Raw genomic sequence first — 19010 nt, forward strand, 5'->3', positions numbered from 1 at the left:
ATTTGAACTACAGTATTTCTATTAGTTTAACATTTTTTCCACTTTTGTTAACAAGAGTATGAAAGCCTAGGAAAAAAAATATTGGACATTTAGAACAGATCTAAAATTTGTGATTAATCGTGAGTTATCTATTGAAGTCATGCAATTAATTACAATTAAAAAAAATTATCACTTGACGTGATTTAAAAAAAAAAGGAAAAGATTATAAAAAATTAGGGGCGTCAGGCGATTACAATTTTTAATCGTAATTAATCGCATGACTTCACTAGTTAACTCACGATTAATCACACATTTTAGATCTGTTCTAAATGTACAATAAAAAAAAATCTAGGTTTTCATACTCTTGTTAACAGAAGTGGGAAAAAAAAGTTAAACTAATACAAATAGTTCAAATGAATTTTAGACTTCTATAGCCGTCAATGGCAGTGAATGAGTTAATACAGGGCACAGTAGGGCTGGACGATTATGGGGAAAATAATAATCACAATTTTTATATATATATATATATACACAGGGTGTCCATAAAGTCTCTTTACCATTTAAAAAAAAGATAAAAAATGCAATTGATTAGATATTTTATTCAGATTTGTTCTATTGTATTCAGTGTTTAAAAAAACACACAGTGTTTATCATTACTGACCTTAAGCAAAGGATTACTGACGCCATTGCCACAATTGATGAGGCTATGCTACAGCGAACATGGCAAGAAATCGAGTACCGTCTTGATGTGCTTCGTGCAACTAATGGTGCCCATGTAGAAGTGTATTAAAAGAGGTAAAAAAAACTTTAATAAACGCTGAATACAATAGAACAAATCTAAATAAAATATCTAATCAATTGCATTTTTAATAAATTTTTGAAATGGTAAAGAGACTTTATGGACACCCTGTATATATACAATATATATATATATATATACATATATATATATATATATATATATATATATATATATATATATATATATATATATATATACATATATACTTGTAAATCGTTTTTCTTTGATTATTACGTTTTAATGATTGAGATACGCCAAAATAAAAATCACGATAACATTTCGGTTAATCGTCCAGCCCTAGGGCAGAGTAGACAATTCAACTTTAATTGTTCAACTGTATGTTGGGTTTGAGCTCCGCCTTGCAAAAAGTGACCAGGCCGCTCCCTTTCTACAATACATATTTCTAAAGAAATGCCGCCGATTATGAAAATGTACTCACACTGGACATTGAGGACCACCTGGGACTGCACCGAGCCGACATCGTTGGTGGCCGTGCAGCGATACTGGCCTGCGTCTGCCTCGGTCACCCGCTCAATCTTCAGCATGCCTCCCATCACCACGATGTGGGTCGGCAGAGGCCCGCCCACTTTGCTCCACTTGACGATGGGCTCGGGGTCACCGACCGCCTGGCATTCAAACTCCACCGAGTTTCCAATCATGACGGTCTGCACTGAGGTGCGCACATTGATCATCACTTTGGGCAGTGCTGTGGGGAAAAAAAAAAAAAAAAAAACTTAAGTAAAGTGCACAGTTTGCAGATTGATTGTACTAAATGAAACATACCTTGGATGGTGAGTCTGGCTGCGTCCTGAGCCTGACCATATATGCTGCTTGCTCTGCAGATGTAAACACCTTCATTGCTCTGCTCAAGGTTTTCAATCCTGAAGAAGAGCATAAAGAAAAGCTATGGCTCACATTTAACATTCAACATCAATATTTACTAAACTAAATTAGTGTACTTTATGCTCTAAGTCCTTTTAACGATAGGTTGAGTGATTTGTTATTAACAGAAGCTGAGTAAGCAGTCAGAATGATCCCGTACTGAATGTTAAGACGCTGCTATAAATAACTGCCAAAAGCTAAGTACATACATACAATAATTCAGACTGTTTCCAAACATTTGGGAGCAAATGGGTGGAAGAGTATAAACTGCCAAATTTGTCTCTTTAAATTGGCCAACAAAACGTTGAGGCACAACATCTATACAAACTGCCCATCATAACAGCGTGGAGTTAATAGGCAGAGATTATTATGTGTTGGCAATGTATCACCTGAGCACGCCATCTTTGACATGGTGGTTTGGGGGAAGGCCGCCTCCTTCTTTCAGCCACTCGATTTTAGTTTCCACCCCGCCAGCTGCCGAACAGGTGAACTCCACAGCGCTGCCCTGAGCCTTCACCTCCACTTGTGGTGACACACGCACTGCCAATGGCGCTACAAAAGGGAACATCATGGAGGAGTGTTACGTTGTCCCACCAATCAAATACATTTGGAGAGTTTGCTAAGACCCCAAATACTCCTTCATTGGTATTGCTATCAGATCCCGATGTAAAACCCTGTGCCCAAAAAATTGATTCTCATAATAATCGCAATTCTCATTTAGTACGATTCAGAATCCATTTTAAATGTCCCCAAATCGATTTTTTTATTTTTTTTTATACTGTCTTGCATTTGTCTGTGTGTGCCTTTATTTCGAGTGCTGTTCATGTTGTGCCCGGTTTGGCCACTGAGGGGCAGTGTGGTTCCACGCGGTATAATACACTGTTAAGTTGTAGCCACGATTAGTTACGATCAAGCTATTCCAATAAAAGTTGTTTTTTTGCAGCGTGGAGCTGTTATTTGAGTGATAGAAGTGCCCCGAGTAGCGCACTAATTAGCATTAGTTAGTAAGACTGGAGTAGATTATTACAGTTCTTTGCACATCTATAGATTGAAGCAAAAATCATCAAATCATTTTGAATCAAAAATCGCTCTTAACAGAAAATCGATTCTGAATCGAATCACACACCCAAAAATCGGAATCGAATTGTGAGACATTCAAAGATTCCCACCCCTATTATCTGATATTCATCTTCTCATATCAAGCACATTTTTTTCAGTCCCCCCCCAAAAAAAAATACTGGAATATACCTCACTGTTCAAATACTTTTGAAAGAAAGAGTAGCAGACTACTTCGAACTTACATCTGACTGTAACTTTGGCCACTACTTCACTGTGGCCAACTCTGTTGCTAGCTACACACTTGTAGCTCCCAGCATCCTCTGCGGTAGCCAGATTGATCTGGAGGTCGCCGTCGCTGACCTGGGCCCGGGGGGGCAACGCACCATCCAGCTTGGTCCAAACGTAGGTCAGTGGAGGAGTGCCATGAGCCAGGCACTGCAACCTGATCACCTCGCCCACACGCACTGCCACGTCATCGGGCACGGACGTAGCATACGGAGTGGCTGGGGAAAAGTTGGCCAGGTTTATCAGGAGTTACATGAGGACGATCATACAGCAGTAAAAAATACTCAATAAATATGTTTTGCACTCTGAGCGAAGAGACCTATAAATGCTTTTTTCTTCTTCACTATGCATTTTTTGAATGGTGCGTATACTCTGGTGCAACTAAAAGTCAGAAAAATATGGTAATATAAGAATATGTATAGTAATACAACAACAAAAGTTATAAGATCTGCATGCATACTTTCAATAATATGAAAACATGATGTATGTTTGTCAATAATTAGGGGAGTGCCCAAAAAATCGATTCTCATAAGAATCGTGATTCTCATTTAGCACGATTCAGAATCGATTTTAAATGTCCCAAAATCGATTTTATTTAAATTATTTTATACTGTCTTTCCTTTGTCTGTGTGTGCCTAGATTTGGAGCGCAGTTCATGTTGTACCCGATTTGGCCACTTAGGGGCAGTGTGATTCCACGCGGTCTAATACACTGTTGTAGCCACATTAGAGAGTAGAAGGAAAAGGTCACGATCAAGTTATTCCAATTTTTTGCAGTGTGGAGCTGTTCTTTTGTGTGATAAAAGTGCCGCGAGTAGCGCGCTAATTAGCATTAGCGAGTCAGACTGGAGTAGATCATTACATTTCCTTGCACATCTATAGATTGAAGCAAAAATCATTGTCAATCAAATCATTTTGAATCGAAAATCGATTCTGAATCGAATTGCAGACCCAATAGCATTTGGAACAAAGATGAATTATGAATAAAAACATCTATTATGTAGTCGATTTTTTTCAAATAAAAATATATTTTCTTAAAAGCATTTGTTAAAAACTAGTTAAGTGACAAAAAAAGTTTAAAATCTGTACAAGTTATTATTATTATTTTTTAACTGAACCCAATTTATAACTGAAAAAACAACTGCACAGCATCTGTTAATTAGAGACTAAATGTGAGCATAAATTCAAATCTGTTACTTACTTTCTACATCCAGCGTAATGGTAACTTCAGTCGTGCCCATGTTGTTTACAGCGCTGCAGATGTATTCTCCAGAGTCTTGGCGTCCCACGTTGGGCAGTACCAAGTTGTTGTCTACCACTTTATGTCTCCAAGGCATTGGTGACCGCAATTTGGACCATGTAACAGTTGGGGCAGGGAAACCTTGGACAGACAAGTGGGTAGAAAGTGTTGTATGAACCTACATTTAAAGTAGTACCTTTTCTTCTAAAAACACAGGTGAGACAACACAGGTGAACACAGGCAGGGTTCGATTACCATGGGCTTCGCAGCGTAGGGTTGCAGTCTGTCCTTCCACCACAATCATCAGTGGCTCGGGAACAATGACTCTGGGCACGGAGGGCAGTTGGGAGCCTCCCTGCACTATGACGTCCACCCTAGTCTCGGAGCTACCTTCAATGTTGCGTGCTACGCACACATAAGCGCCGCTATCTTCTGGACGGGCCACAAGTATCTTGAACGACAAATGTGCAGTCATATTCACAGCTAATGTGATGTTTTTTCCAGTGCAAAAAGAGCATTCATCCAACTGTACCTGCATGACTGCATTGGACTCTGCAGGAACGGGGCTGCTCAGCTTGATCTTGCGGTTGCTGTCCAACCTGTGCCATGAGACGGAAGGGCGGGGCTCACCTGAAGCCTGACACTCCAGGTTAATGGGTTCGCCAACCCTGATGTACACCGGCCCGACAGGGGTGACAGTGGCCACGGGAGACTCTGATTGGACAAAAATGCAAAGCCATCTGACTGAACACTCGTGATTGAGAATATGAAGATGTTGGATGGGCATGATGAAATTATTTGAATGAATTGGACTGCTGTTTTTAGGTCTGTACATCCAAAAGCAATGGAAGTATTATAGAATGTGATTTTATTTGAAAAAGTGCATTCAAATTGATTGTTACTTTTCCTGATTGATTAGCATGTTCATTATTTATGTTTACTTTTATATATATTTATATTTGTGTTTATTTTCACTTTCATTCATTCATTCATTTTTAACTCATTCACTGCCATTGATGGCTATAGACATAATTTTTTTTTATTTCTATTAGTTTAACATTTTTTCATTTAATTTTAATTTTTTTACATTTACAACAGATCAATTTGTGATTGAGTCAACTATTGAAGTCATGCGATTAATTATGATCTGTCGTCTGTCTGACGCCCCTAATATTTTATTTTTAATTAGGGGCGTCAGGCGATTACAATTTTTAATCGTAATTAATCAAATGACTTCACTAGTTAACTAACGATTAATCATACATTTGATATCTTTTCTAAATGTACAATCATTTTTCCCTAGGGTTTCACACTCTTGTTAACAAAAGTGAAACAATTTTTTTTAAACTAATAGAAATAGTTCAAATGAATTTTTGACGTCTATAGCCGTCAATGGCAGTGAATGAGTTAATTTTGGCAGTTTGGGTCATCCCTACATTACAACTATGAAAAGTGCAGCGAATATCATGTACATGTATATAAAATGAACTTACCTTTCACAATCAATGACACAATAGTGTGGGTGATGCCAAACGGGTTGCTGGCCACACAGCGGTAAGCACCATGATTCTTAGGTTTTGCGTTTGCAATGCTGATCACAGAACCATCAGGGCCAACTTTGACATTGTCTGTAGGGGAGGGGTGAAAATTACATTTAGTACCCACATCACAGAAAAGGGGCTCAACAAAAGGAATGTTTTTATTCGAGGCCCGGTGGTTGTGAGAGAGACAGAGAGAGAGAGAGAGAGACAGAGATATTTTGGTAAGTACCTGGCAGTGGTTGGTTGCCAGATAGTTTCCACTCCAGTCTGACAGGTTGAGCTCCACTGTACACTTTGCATCTGAAGCTGGCCGATTCGCCGACGCGTATTGCGGCGCTGTGAGGCTCAATGGCGATGATTGGACTTTGAAGACCTACAAAAAGGAAGGAGTGTTTTTAGGAAAGACTTTTTTTTGTAATGAAGTCAATGCATCATCTAACTGATGTAATATTGCCATTGACAAATGATGAGTGAGAGAGTCTAGGCTTTGGCATATTTTGGCACCAACAACTAAAAATTCACAAATAGAAATAAAAACTGAGTTTGTTCAATCTGGAGGTCGCAATTTTTTCCAGGAAGTAACCAATGTTTTTTTCCGTAGTGTCCTGCCTTACTTTGTGAGCTGCTGACTGAGTTCATTAGCATTTTCATGACCTTAATGAGATATAATTCCTGCACACATACACCGAAGTATAGGTAAGACCTCAGGTGAGCTCACGTGAGGAAGATGACGTGACCGACACAGAGACACTGGCCCGGTGGATTTGAGATCCTGGAGCGCTCTGCACTTGACAGATGTACTCTCCCGAGTCGTCTGGAGTCGCTGACAGGATACGAAGTTGACTGCCAACAACCTGCGACGCAGCAGATGCAGTTACAGTAGACGAAACAATTATGTCGCGTTTATTACTTGAACACAACAAACAATCATTTGATGTTTAAGCATTGGAAATTGTTAGAGGCTAATTATTTGTCCTCTTTTGCGTGTTCCAAAAAGTTGAAGATAGACTTCTTGTGAGAAAAACTCCTTGCAAAGATGATTTATTACAGAGAATCTCCGGTCACACAACACTGAACATCACGTAAAAGGTGGAATTCCAGGGTGCGTGTGTGCCCCCTCTTTTGCGGAATACAGCTTTTAAAGAATCCAAATCAGTAAGAGAACACCTATTCCTCCTCCCATCATGAATAAGTAAAACAGATTGGTTCTCACACAATATGTTACATAATATTATTTTCGTACACAGTCCGCAGCTGTGTTCATCTTTTTAGACAAAATATACTCTCAGGGTACTTTTCGTACTTTTTCCCAAAACAATATCTCATAAACAAATTGAACTGGATTTAGAGTGGCTGTGAGTGATGGTGCTCTCAGGGTATGTGTGTGGCAAAATCTGTTCTCACGAACAGAATGTGTGTGCGCAAAACACTGAGAAGGAATTTTTAGACAAAAACAAGGTTAAGGTCAAATTATACTGAGTTCAACACTATTTCACCTACTCTACACATCTATAAAACATTTCAACATGGTTAATATATGAAATAAAGAATTAAAAATGTTAATAATGTATAACAAAATATAGACAAGTTAAGATTGTGATTTTCATATTTATGTAGATATGCAATCAAATGTGACCAAACCCAATATAATGAGATGAACATAAATTCCTAAAGAAAAGTACATTTGGCCAACAGCAAAAATAAAAAATTCAAGTGAATCTTCAGTCATAGTGATAAAACCAACCTTTGACCTTTCTATTTTGAGAGGAGAGACTTTTATCATTTGATAAACGACAATAATGAATAACAGTAACGTTTTCTGCACCAAACCCTTTAGCGCCAAGTGGATTCATGAAGTGCTTCTCAATTATTTTTTGCAAAGACCCAGCGCCACAGAAGGAAGAAAATATTTTGCGCCCCCCAACGCTCCTCTGCGACTATAAATAGTATCATTTGTCAATAAAATTGAGGCAAGTACCTGTCTGCAAAGGAGCTAATATTCCTTGCGCACTCTGACAATGAAAACGCCACTGCCACCTACTGTAGTGGATGTGCAATTACACTTCATCCTAGTACGGCAAGAAAAAACATGTTCCCTGGTGTCTCACCGTTAAGAATTATGTTCAAATCTACCTGGTGATTGGACGCCAGGCTTCCACCAGCTCTCGTCCAAGTTACTCGGGGAGGAGGATTCCCAGAGACGATACAATTGAGGTACAGGTTGTGACCCTCATGGACGTCTGCTTCTGACGGCTGGATTCTGACAATTGAGGAACTTTGACCCGCTGCATGAGCACAAACAGAGCCACTGAAGGCCTCTCCTGCCAATCAACCCCAAAAATGACCGGACAGAACATCTCACCTTTGAGCACGGAAACTTTAATGGGCGCACTGTTGGAGCCCACGCTGTTGCTGCCTACACACATGTACGTGCCCGAATCCGATACCTTTACATTCGGGATGAGCAGCGTACCGATGTCGGTGCGGTCCAAGCTGGCCTAGAGTGGACATACCAGGAAGTGAATGACAAGTCACACGCAATTCGTGCCAGTCAGCTGTTGATGAACACTTGCTACTTACCTGGATTGACTGATTTGAAACACAAATATGACATTGGGACATCAATAGCTAATAGAACACAAAAAGCACTACGCTACATATAGACTGGAATAGATTCCGCTACAGAGGCTCGTGCCTGAGCTCTACATTTGACACACAGATGATTGTATTAAAGGATGACTACATTTGGGCTATTAGGACAGACGACGACACGATGGTTGTGTGCATGTTTGACCGTTTAGCTTCAAGGCTGACAATGACATTTTATTAAAATTCCTGAAAGGGGAAGGGATTGAGAAAGAGTGGGGTGGGAGGGTCAAGGAAGGCATTTCCGCATCTGGGGGCCATTGGGGCATGGACAAAGCTGCTTAGCTGCGGCCTGTCCGAACGTAAGCCAGGCTAAACCGAGCAGCAGCTGAGGCGGGTCCCGGCTCAGCGTGTGTCTGAACACACTGATGCGTTTACAAAGCCAGCCATTTGCCAGAATATACAGAATTTCTGGTCGGTTGCACGGCAGAGTCGGGCTCGGCCTGGGAACGGCCGAAGCGAAGGAGTGGCGCAACTAAACGCGCCCGAGAGCCTCGCTGTGCCCCCGAGCGTGGTGGAGCAGACAAAAAAGAAAAACTAAAAGGGACAAGGGAAAAGATCTTGCACAAAAGAGGCATAGAATGCCTCCAGTGTCTACTGTATGCTTTGTACTCTTCATAGATGACATGAGTAATGGTATGAGGGGGGCGGTACAAAACGGAGGACAATGGATCATCAATAGGCGACGACATAAAAGCGAGAGCCGCGTGCAAGTACATTAAGAAGCCGATTGATCCAGCAAGTTGGTTTTAATGTTTTGGCACCAACTCGAAAAGAACTTTGCAAGTAGATTAGGGAAATTAATGGTTGCTAAAAGGCGTGAATCAAGGACATATTTGATCATGCACTTAGTTAACAATGTGTGTCAGTTGAGGACATTGGATGTGATCTACAGAACAGGACGGACAGACAGTGGACAGATGGACAGACCTGCGTCTCCTCAATACTTCTGTGTAACACATCGACACTGTTGCTTTTATACTGATGGAAACCGTGAGAGGGAATGGCCTGAGCAAACGTCAGAACAAGGGGACGTACCAAAAACAAACAGGGTGGGGGTGGGGTGGGGTGGGGTTTGGACACAAACACAAGGAAGGAAAAAAATAGAAGTAAATGGTCAAAATGCAGAAAGAGTCACAGATTGACATGGGAATCACCTGTGCAAGATTGGGATATGTTTGTGAACACGCTCAATCATGTTAGCATAAACTTACATTAGCGTCATCGCGTCTCACCTGGGGTGGAATTTGTCCTCCGTTTTTCAGCCAGGTGAGCTTCGGGGTTGGTGACCCTGATGCACGACAGTACAACCTCAAGGTGTCCCCCTCATGAGCGTCAATATTTGGGGGGCTGACTTGGACTTGGGGCTGTGTGCCAACTCCATTGGGGTTTAACCCTTAAAAGAAAAACACGGCAATGATTAGTATTGATTACAAAGGCCAACCACATCCTCTGCAGGTATTTCTCTTCTCAATATAATCATGTCCTGTCCTCTTTACCAATTGAATGTAGGGTGACCTGATTTTCCAAATTTAAAACCGGGACACTACAATTTCTCTCCAAATCAGGTGACCAGTGGTTGTGTTTTACTTTGGCTAATGCTAAATGCTATCTTGGTTGCGAGTTCAACAGTGCTTAACAAGTCAAGGCACTCACCATTGCACATACTAGTCATTGCTGTTGGGGCATTGAATGAGCATTTCTGTAGAAATTTGAGATGTCCTACTGTGTGAGTAGTCATTGAACGCACCTAAAGTGAACTGCCAAATGTGAGTAGTACTGCACGCAGTTTTTGAACGTTGAATGCAGTCACTTTTGTTTTTAAATGAAAAACGGTTTGACTACATTTCCCATGATTCGTAGACAGAAGCAGGAAGTTCTAGTTCCGATATGACGCAACCGTGAATGTGAAAGTAAATTCTACAGTTAAATTCCTTTTTAAACTGGTGCATCGGATGAATCGCTATGACAACTGTTTGATTGGCAAACACATGGCCCAAACAATTGGCTTGTTGATTGGATGCCTGGTCACCCTAATTTAATGACATGTGCAAACATGCCAAAATGACTGCTGTGGGGAAAAAAAGCATTAAAACGTTTATAAAATTACATCTAGAGATGACTTTTTATTAATTTAATCTAACTTGAAAGGACTGTCTCCAAGAAATGTGCTTATTAACTCATTCACTGCCTTTGACGCCTGTAAACGTCAAAAATTCATTTGAACTATTTCTATAGGTTTAACATTTTTTCCCCAATTTTGTTAACGAGTGTATAAAAACTTAGACATTTTGTTTTTAATAATCTTTTTTTTAAGAAAAAAAGATTATTAAAAATTAGGGGTGATTAAATTAATTGATTAATTAATCGCATGACTTCAATAGTTAACTCACGATTAATCGCAAATTTTATATCTGTTCTAAATGTCTAATAATTTTTTTTCTACGTTTTCATAATCTTGTTAAAAAAAGTGGGGAAAAAATGTGATAGTGAGCGCATACTTGTGACAAAAAGGGAAACACGTGCTGTGTGCTCGCCGTGGGTGTTCAGAGCTTTGCAGCCGTATTCCCCCTCATCTGCCTGGTCCGCTGCTGTAAAGGTCAACACGTTGCCTCTTATTACTGCCCGGGGACTCATTCTGTTCCCGGGACCCCCTGTAAAAATCACAAATACATCCTGTCAATACTCCAGCGGGAACACAACAATTCAACTGGCGGTCTAACCGGTCGTACCGATCCATTCAATGGCAGGTTTTGGGTTGCCGGTCACTGAACAGCGAAACTCGGCCCCCTGGCCTTGCTGGACAGTCAGCGTGGAAGGGCTGATGGTAGCCACAGGCTGGGCCCCCTCTGCAGCTACAGAAAACAAAACTGTCAGAACGCCAATTGATGGAATTGGTGATAGAGTGCCGTGCAGGCACTTCTGGTGGGCTTGCTCTGCAGAGTTGATGAAGGAGAAGGAAAGTGGCATGGAGCCATTGGCGTGGCCTCCGAGCATATTGCTGCTTGTAAGAGTTTGGCAGGCGGCGATCCTGGAAGCCGCCAAAGCAAAAGAAAGGATCCTTTCAGCAGGACTGGGGCAGTTATATGCAGGCCAGCTGAAAAGCTCTGGGACTTCTGAAACTGTAACACTCTGACCTTACACAGACTCCATCATATTGATAGGAAGGTAATGGTGTTGGGATGACCGGAACAGTTTTGAGTGTGAGTATTTAGTTCTTTTGCCAACAAAGGGTCTCCTTTTTTCCATCATTGTGTTTAAACTTCATTGTCAGCGCTCGATCCACACCTCTTTTGGCATTGAGGTACAGTAATAGACCATTAAACAGCCATAAACTTGGATCGGAAAAAGTGGAATTTCTATTAAAATCTCAAATCAAATCAGAGTCAACAATTTACATTGCCAATTAAAAAGACGATAACAATAAATGAATCAGCTTTGGGGTTATAGCCAAAATTCAAGTTAAAAAAAATAACACAGCCTTTCAAGTCTTAAATGAAAAGAGTGCAAATAACTAGTGTTGTTCCGATACCGATAAAGGTATCGGCAGAGGCCCCGATACTGCATTAAAACAGTGGTATCGGTGAGTACTAACAAGTAACATGCCGATACCATTAATTGTGACGCTAATATAGGACTTTGGATGCAGCATCTTGTGTCTTGCTCATGCACGACATTCACTGACGTGTGACATGTTCACTGCGTGCCGAGCTAACATTTCCTATTGGCCCTTGAATGCTCTGAACCAATGGCAGGACAGCTTTTTCATGTTGAGAAAAAAAAAACTTCGGTATCGGTATGGCACAGGGTTATTATAGTTTTGGAATTTTTCATTTTAGTTAGTTTTTATTTCGTTTTATGTTTTGTTTTTTAAATTTAGTTAGTTTTAATTAGTTTTCAGGGTGGTTCTTTTATTTTTTATTAGTTTTAGTTATTTCATAAATGTTTAGTTTTAGTTTAGTTTCAGTATTAGTTTTAGTTTTTTTTTTTTTATAAGTGTGTATTACTTGTGCGCAATATTTAAAAAACACCATGGGAGCAACGTCATTTGAAAATGCTTTTCTATTGGCTGCTGCTAGATGACGTCACTTTTGTGTGACACACTATCAAATGTCCTTATTCCGGTTAATATCAAAATATTAAGTTCATTACCAAAGACTAAAATGAAGGACATTTTTGCTATAATTATAGTTAGTTTTAGATAGTTTTGTAAACATAAAATGTAGTTATGTTTTGTTTTTTTAAAAAGCATTTTCGTTTTTATTTTATTTCGTTAACGAAATTGTTTTTTGAATTTTAGTTTTAGTTTTTTCGTTAGTTTTAGTTAACTAAAATAACCTTGGTATGGTATCGGCATTGGCCGATACTGCAAAGCTGGGGTATCGGAATCGGTATTGAGGCCCAAAAAACGGTATCGGAACAACACTACAAATAACCAAGAGTTGTTATGTTATTCTAGATACTTGAGTGAGGATACTCATTCTTCCCTTTGGGAAAAAAAAGGCCTACTTAGAGCTTGAGAAATCACTTAAGAAAATAAATGTCCACCTTTTTCTGTCTCGTGCAGATTTAATTTCCATCTGCACTCTAAAAAGAGAATTGTTGAAGAAATTTAAGATTACATATTGAATTGTTGTTAAAAAAAACTCATTTATTAAATTAAGTTAGTCAAAAGTGAATATTCTAAGTTTAATTAATTATGAGTTCATTAAACATAATATAATTCACCTGAATTAAGTTAATGCAAAGTGACTCTAATCCAAAATATTAAGTTTGATGAACCCATAATTAATCAAACTTAATATATTCACTAACAATTGAATCGTGTGTTACCAATTGAAGTAATTTTTTTAAAGCTGGTCAACAATTCAATTTGTAATCTTATATTGGTTCAACACTTCATTTTTTAGAGTGTGTAACCCCAAAATTCATAGGCTACATCTGCACATTGCAAAGAGTGTGTAATGGGATGTATTAAGCACAGTATGATGTTTGAAGCCCAGATGAGACCAGTTTACCAGCTCAGCATGTTTCTTGACAAGATGAAGGAAAGAGGAGGGGAAAAAAGAAGACGGGACACCTCCAAAGTTTGAATGTGGAGACACTGCTGCTTATTGTGTTCATATTGGCTTTAATAGTGATTACATTTGGTGTGGACCCTCGGAACAAACTTCACGGTAAACAATTGACTGATTTGTAAACTCATTTAAAAAGGATAAAAGGTACTCATCATAGTGAATATACAATAGACACCATTAATTTTGTTTCATCAGTAGTATCGTCAGTAGTTTGTGCCATAAAATGTTACTCATTGTAAAAACAACACTTCTGCAGTTTGTACATGTTATGCTGGCAAAGATACCCCAATTTCCCATCATCTAATAGAGAACATTTATTTGAACCAAAGAGCATTGAATGGATTATGCTTGTTCCAGGGGTCCACTGTCGTCATACGTATGAAATATGCTTACATTTTCTATACTTTATGTTCAATGGGTTGCAGCTCTGTTTGCATAACTTTCCATTTGTTTTCAGAGGCTTACCATTAAAACCTCACTCAGTAAATGAAAGTGCACTCAACATTCATGAGGAGTTGTCTGTAAGGCTGAATGTGTAAAATTCCCCGCAGGGATAGAGCCCCATAAGGAGAGAGCCAGTAATGCTCATGTACAATCTAGAACATGTTATGGACTCGAACAATGAGCGCAGTTGATTGTACATGGGCCCTACCAGGCTAAAAACGACATCGTCGGGAAGATGAGCACATGCAGATGCAGAGAGATGGGAGAGGCGAGTGTTCTTCCGAAGAGCGCGAAAACCATGCCCATGCTGACTTACGCTTCCTGTGTCCTTCAAACATTTCATAGGCTGTGTAAAACATCTGTGTCTGTGAGGCCTCTAGAGATGGAGGAGGTAGAGGGAGGGTGGGGGTGGACAGGTAAACTGATAGGTCAGTTTTTGGAGTCGTTTACCTCTTGTCTCTGCTTGAGACATTCTCCAGTGTGAGGCCAAACATAAATGTCAAAATGCTATGAAAGTATTGAACTGAACTGACAGGAACGAGTCAGGTAGACTTTGGGAGTTCCTGGTATGCTGTACAAATAGGAAAGGTGCATTCAAAAGAAAATTAGAGCAGTTCTACTTTCTGTAAATATAAATGGAGGGTTGTGGATGAACACAATGTATCATGCCACGGATCCTCAAATTATTCTTGCAACTATATATATATATATATATATATATATATATATATATATATATATATATATTAGGGGTGTGAATTGCCTAGTACCTGGCGATTCAATTCGTATCACGATTCACAGGACACTATTCGATTAATCCCAATACGAATCTATAAATTGATTATTGCGATTTTTTTCTCAAATTTTGAAAATACTAATCAGTAAACTTCTACATGTACACTGTAAGATTTGTATGAAAATCTATTTATTTATCTGAAAATTAAGGCTTAAAACTGCATTTAACAAACAGGTTGGAATCTGTTTCATGTCTGAACAGCACTGAAATAAAAATATTAAGGCTTAATGTTCCATTAATATAACATTCTTCCATGTTTAATGTGTGAATCCTAACCCTAAGTAAGACGTTTTGTTGAATATTCCCTTAAAAAAATGGATGTTTAAAAATCGATTCGGTCGCATTTCGAATCGATTCGAGAATGGCGCGCTGTAATATCGCGATATTGCAGAATCGATTTTTTCTTACTCCCCTAATATATATATATATATCATATCATATGATTTTTTTAAAAGTTCCATGCCATCTGGCTAGTAAATTCTGGTGTCTTACATCCATACTCAAATTTCAGACTTACCTCTGATGCACCCGTATATTGAAAATTGAAGTCAACTCTGTGTGTTGATTCAAGTTGCATCAGGTTTGTCTAATCAATGGCCAGTGGCCACTGGGTAAAATTGTAAAATAAAAGTAAAATACCATTTGAAAAATGGATTCATATTTAAAGTGGTATGACAATAAAAACATTTCTCACAATGCTTCAAGACACACACAAAAACTCACAGAGAATGACGATGGGATGAATATGCGGGTCGGTAGCATGGCCACTCATGCAGGTTAGTCACAACGAGCCATTTCAGACACATACAAAGAAATATTGTGTTATATGACAGCTGTTAAATACATACAGCTTGTGGTCACTTTGCAATTATGATAAAAACAATTACAGGCTGTGGAAAAATTTCCTTACCATCACTTTAATTCATATTGGAATTTCCACCAAATATTTTCACAGTCACCATAAATATTACAAATTCAAACATAAACAACTTAGCATGTGGACGTTACATGTGACATCTTAAAAAAAAAAAAAAAAAATCAAAAATGCGTTTATAGAAGTAATTCTTGGTGTATTTGCAAACTTTATGACAGCCAAAGCATCAGGGAGCATGGACAAACAAAGTGATGCAAATAAAAGTGTATGGGCTAAAACGAAGCATAAACAAGATTTTGTTTATAAATCTTACATGGTGGGTCGTTACATTTGCCACATGGAAACATTTGACTACAACATTTCAGTCATAGATGTGTCAACATCCTTGAAGATTATAATACCATTGTTGTTTCAATGGTTCTTCTGAATCTCAAGTCAGACATGAAACAAACAACTGATCAATGTGCCATAAATGCAACTTGTGCCATCACTCAACAACAAACAAAGATGATTACAGGAACATTACAACAACAAAAAAAAGTTTTGCCAACTGCATGGCGGTCAGCACCGTTTGGGTCACGAGCATCCGTGGCCTGCATTATTTGAGATCACAACTAATTGATGAAGAATTATTGGGTGTCTTTCAGCTGCTTTTTGAAGAAGTCCTTTGATCGTCTGAGTCCCTAAAACATCTGTTGGGCCTCCACATTCCTCCTCACCATTACATTATACAGCTCTGGCAGGTAGGACACCAAGGAGCCCAAAGTTCAAGGATTCAACACCCTGATAGTAGAATCTCAAGCCATAGAAATCAGCAACTAGCCATCAATAAGCAAATGAACCACCACCGATTTATTCAACCCACATGGAAAAGAAGTAGAGAATTGGTTAAGTACTGTAAAGGAGCACTCAGTCAAGAGTGAGTGAGTGCCCATTAGTAATTTGTCAAACTGCATTATCATTGATCCCACAATTCAATAAATGTCTAGTCCAAAGTTTGAATTTGAAAAACCCACAAGCTGTATCCCTGCAGATAGAGCAGGAAGTTCCTTTCATCAGACAAAGTTGCACCAGCAAGAATAAAAAATGTTGGACTGGCCGTGACTATATGAGAAGATGTTGAGAGCAAAATGCAAAACTATTGAAAGTTAGGGCTGCAAGCTTTCGATGTTGTTAGCCAGTCGCCAGCCAAGTGTTCACAGAGCACAAAAAGCAGAGAAGCATGCGCCATTTCAAGCTGAAGCAGGAAGGAGGGTTGCGGGAGTCAGAGCTGATTGGATGGTGGAGGATGCTAACGGTGCCAAGTATCACAAACCTGGCACATAGAGGATGGCATTGCCCTCGTCCATAGCGTACATGTTGGAGCCCGTGCAGACGTACACGCCCGCGTCCTCCGGCTGGATGTTCTGAATGGTCAGGATGCCGTTGAAGTCCATGGCCCGGTTGGGAAGCTTCCCGTTGCCCTGCCGGGTCCACACCAGCGTGTAGGCTGGCGACTGAAAAGAAACACAAAACTTCAAGGCACTTGCAATGACAAACAAATGCTTGCCATTATCTGGATCAGTCTTTACTGAGATTCAGATAAAAAGGTGCAAAAGCGCTGGTCATTATTACCTTGCTCTTTGCCGTACAGATGAAGTTTACTGTCGACCCCACCCTGATTGTTTGAGCTTTGGGTTCCTCAACTGTCACCTCAATGGCTTTGGTTGGGACACCTGAATAAAGGAAACAATGTTAAGTGGGTAATTCAAGGATGAACACTACACAGCAAATTGGTCAGTGTTAAATTTCCCGTGTCCCATCAAATATGCAGTAAGCAGAGTTATTTTAACACTGTTAGGATAAAAAGTTACACTGTCAGAGTAAATTTTCTTGAGTGATAAGATGGATGATGGGTGTAAGTTGAATAGCACTACCATGAGTGTTAAATTGACCATATTTTAATTTCTGGTAAAGGAGAAACTTCTTGCTGTGTCATTAGGAGGCGTGTTAAAAAAAATGTATTCGCAAATACAGTATATCGCAAAATTATACCGCACAATTCTCGTATCGATTCAATATGCGGCCGAATTGATATCTATAAAATATTCAACGTCTTACTTAGGGTTTTAAGCATGGAAGAACTTAATGGAACATTAAGCCTTAATATTTTTATTTAAATGCTGTATAAAAAACATGAAACAGATTGCAACCTGTTTGTTAAATACAGTGGCTCACAGTTATAAGCCTGAAGTTATAAATATGTATATATAAATAAATACATTTTCATTCAATTCTTAGTGTACATGTACACGTTTCAGGATTAGTATTTTCTAAATTTCGGTAAAAAAAATATTGCAATAATCGATTTATAGATTTGTGTCGGGATTAATCGGTATCAAATCGAATCTTGACCTATGAATCGTGATACGGATCGAATCGCCATATACTAGGCAATTCACAGCCCTAGTCATTAGTAGTCAAAATGTAAAGCGTTTAGAGGGCCTTGGAAGGAGGAAAAACGCTATATGAATGAAGTACCATTTACTAGAGTAAAGGGTGAGTTAATTTTTTAACACTGACACTAATGCAATAAACTCATCAGTGTTTAAATGCAAGAATTAAGTGTAGTTTGGCAGAATTAAATGTTTAACACTGACAGTAGTGTAGAGTACTTTCAACACTACTCAGTGTTTACCAGTGTAGATTTTTAACACCATACAATGTTAGAGTAACACTGGTTAAGTGTGAAAAAAGTAACACTTTGAAAAATTGGCGTGCACAGATATCAACACTTTTCTAGTGTTAGATTTAACACTCTTAGTGCTAATCTAACACTGGAGATTTTGCTGTGTAAAAACATGTTCGCAGTGACATAGAAAATAATCTTAAAGAAGACGAATACTGTAATCCCTGAGGTGACTGGTGATCAGTGCATGTTGTAGCATACAGGAAGCATCTCATGGCAACCCGACTCATACACACTTGTAACAACAATTTCAGCACGGCTCCTGTTGGTGCTGCGCTGGTCCCGGCAGGTACAGATGTAAACACCGGCATCACTTTGTTGGACATTAGAGAAATACAATTCTGCTCCTGTACAAAGGTGAAAAACATCAATTATGTAAGAAATGTTGATTCTTTAATATCTCAATATCATACAGTACAAATTCAAGCAATTGCACCTTGTCTGCGTTGGTCCGCACTGCCTGAGATGGGCCGCCCGTCCTCTCTGGACCAGTAGATGTAGTGTGGAGTCGAAACGGACACCTGACAGCGCAGGGTGACTGAGCCGCCCTGGGTTGTCAGGACCCTCCCTGGATACACCCTCACCACCAACGATGCTGCAGCTGCAGAGAGGCCAAAACAGATTCATGAGAAATTGCTCTCTGAGAAGAGCATTAAG

At 39.3% G+C, this 19010-nt stretch overlaps 1 protein-coding gene across 10 annotated transcripts in view; it reads right to left on the bottom strand.

The window, feature by feature from the left end:
* Window positions 1-19010, bottom strand: part of hspg2 (heparan sulfate proteoglycan 2) — a 100860-nt gene that overhangs the window by 14643 nt on the left and 67207 nt on the right. For 8 of the 10 annotated variants that reach the window (XM_077547553.1, XM_077547505.1, XM_077547539.1 and 5 more), the window contains 21 exons: window positions 18790-18954; window positions 18590-18700; window positions 17240-17340; window positions 16941-17121; window positions 14272-14331; window positions 11166-11288; window positions 10935-11087; window positions 9669-9829; window positions 9364-9441; window positions 8150-8285; window positions 7921-8072; window positions 6506-6641; window positions 6017-6160; window positions 5740-5874; window positions 4779-4960; window positions 4502-4697; window positions 4208-4387; window positions 2965-3225; window positions 2053-2215; window positions 1565-1662; window positions 1221-1487 (listed from right to left, as the gene is read on the bottom strand). In XM_077547553.1, coding sequence (XP_077403679.1) covers window positions 1221-1487; window positions 1565-1662; window positions 2053-2215; window positions 2965-3225; window positions 4208-4387; window positions 4502-4697; window positions 4779-4960; window positions 5740-5874; window positions 6017-6160; window positions 6506-6641; window positions 7921-8072; window positions 8150-8285; window positions 9364-9441; window positions 9669-9829; window positions 10935-11087; window positions 11166-11288; window positions 14272-14331; window positions 16941-17121; window positions 17240-17340; window positions 18590-18700; window positions 18790-18954 — 3183 coding nt within the window. The remainder of the gene's footprint in view (window positions 1-1220; window positions 1488-1564; window positions 1663-2052; window positions 2216-2964; window positions 3226-4207; window positions 4388-4501; window positions 4698-4778; window positions 4961-5739; window positions 5875-6016; window positions 6161-6505; window positions 6642-7920; window positions 8073-8149; window positions 8286-9363; window positions 9442-9668; window positions 9830-10934; window positions 11088-11165; window positions 11289-14271; window positions 14332-16940; window positions 17122-17239; window positions 17341-18589; window positions 18701-18789; window positions 18955-19010) is intronic. The other 2 variants (XM_077547522.1, XM_077547531.1) reach the window with 2 other exon arrangements.

The sequence above is a fragment of the Vanacampus margaritifer genome, chromosome 1, assembly GCF_051991255.1.
Source record: "Vanacampus margaritifer isolate UIUO_Vmar chromosome 1, RoL_Vmar_1.0, whole genome shotgun sequence".
NCBI lineage: Eukaryota > Metazoa > Chordata > Actinopteri > Syngnathiformes > Syngnathidae > Vanacampus > Vanacampus margaritifer.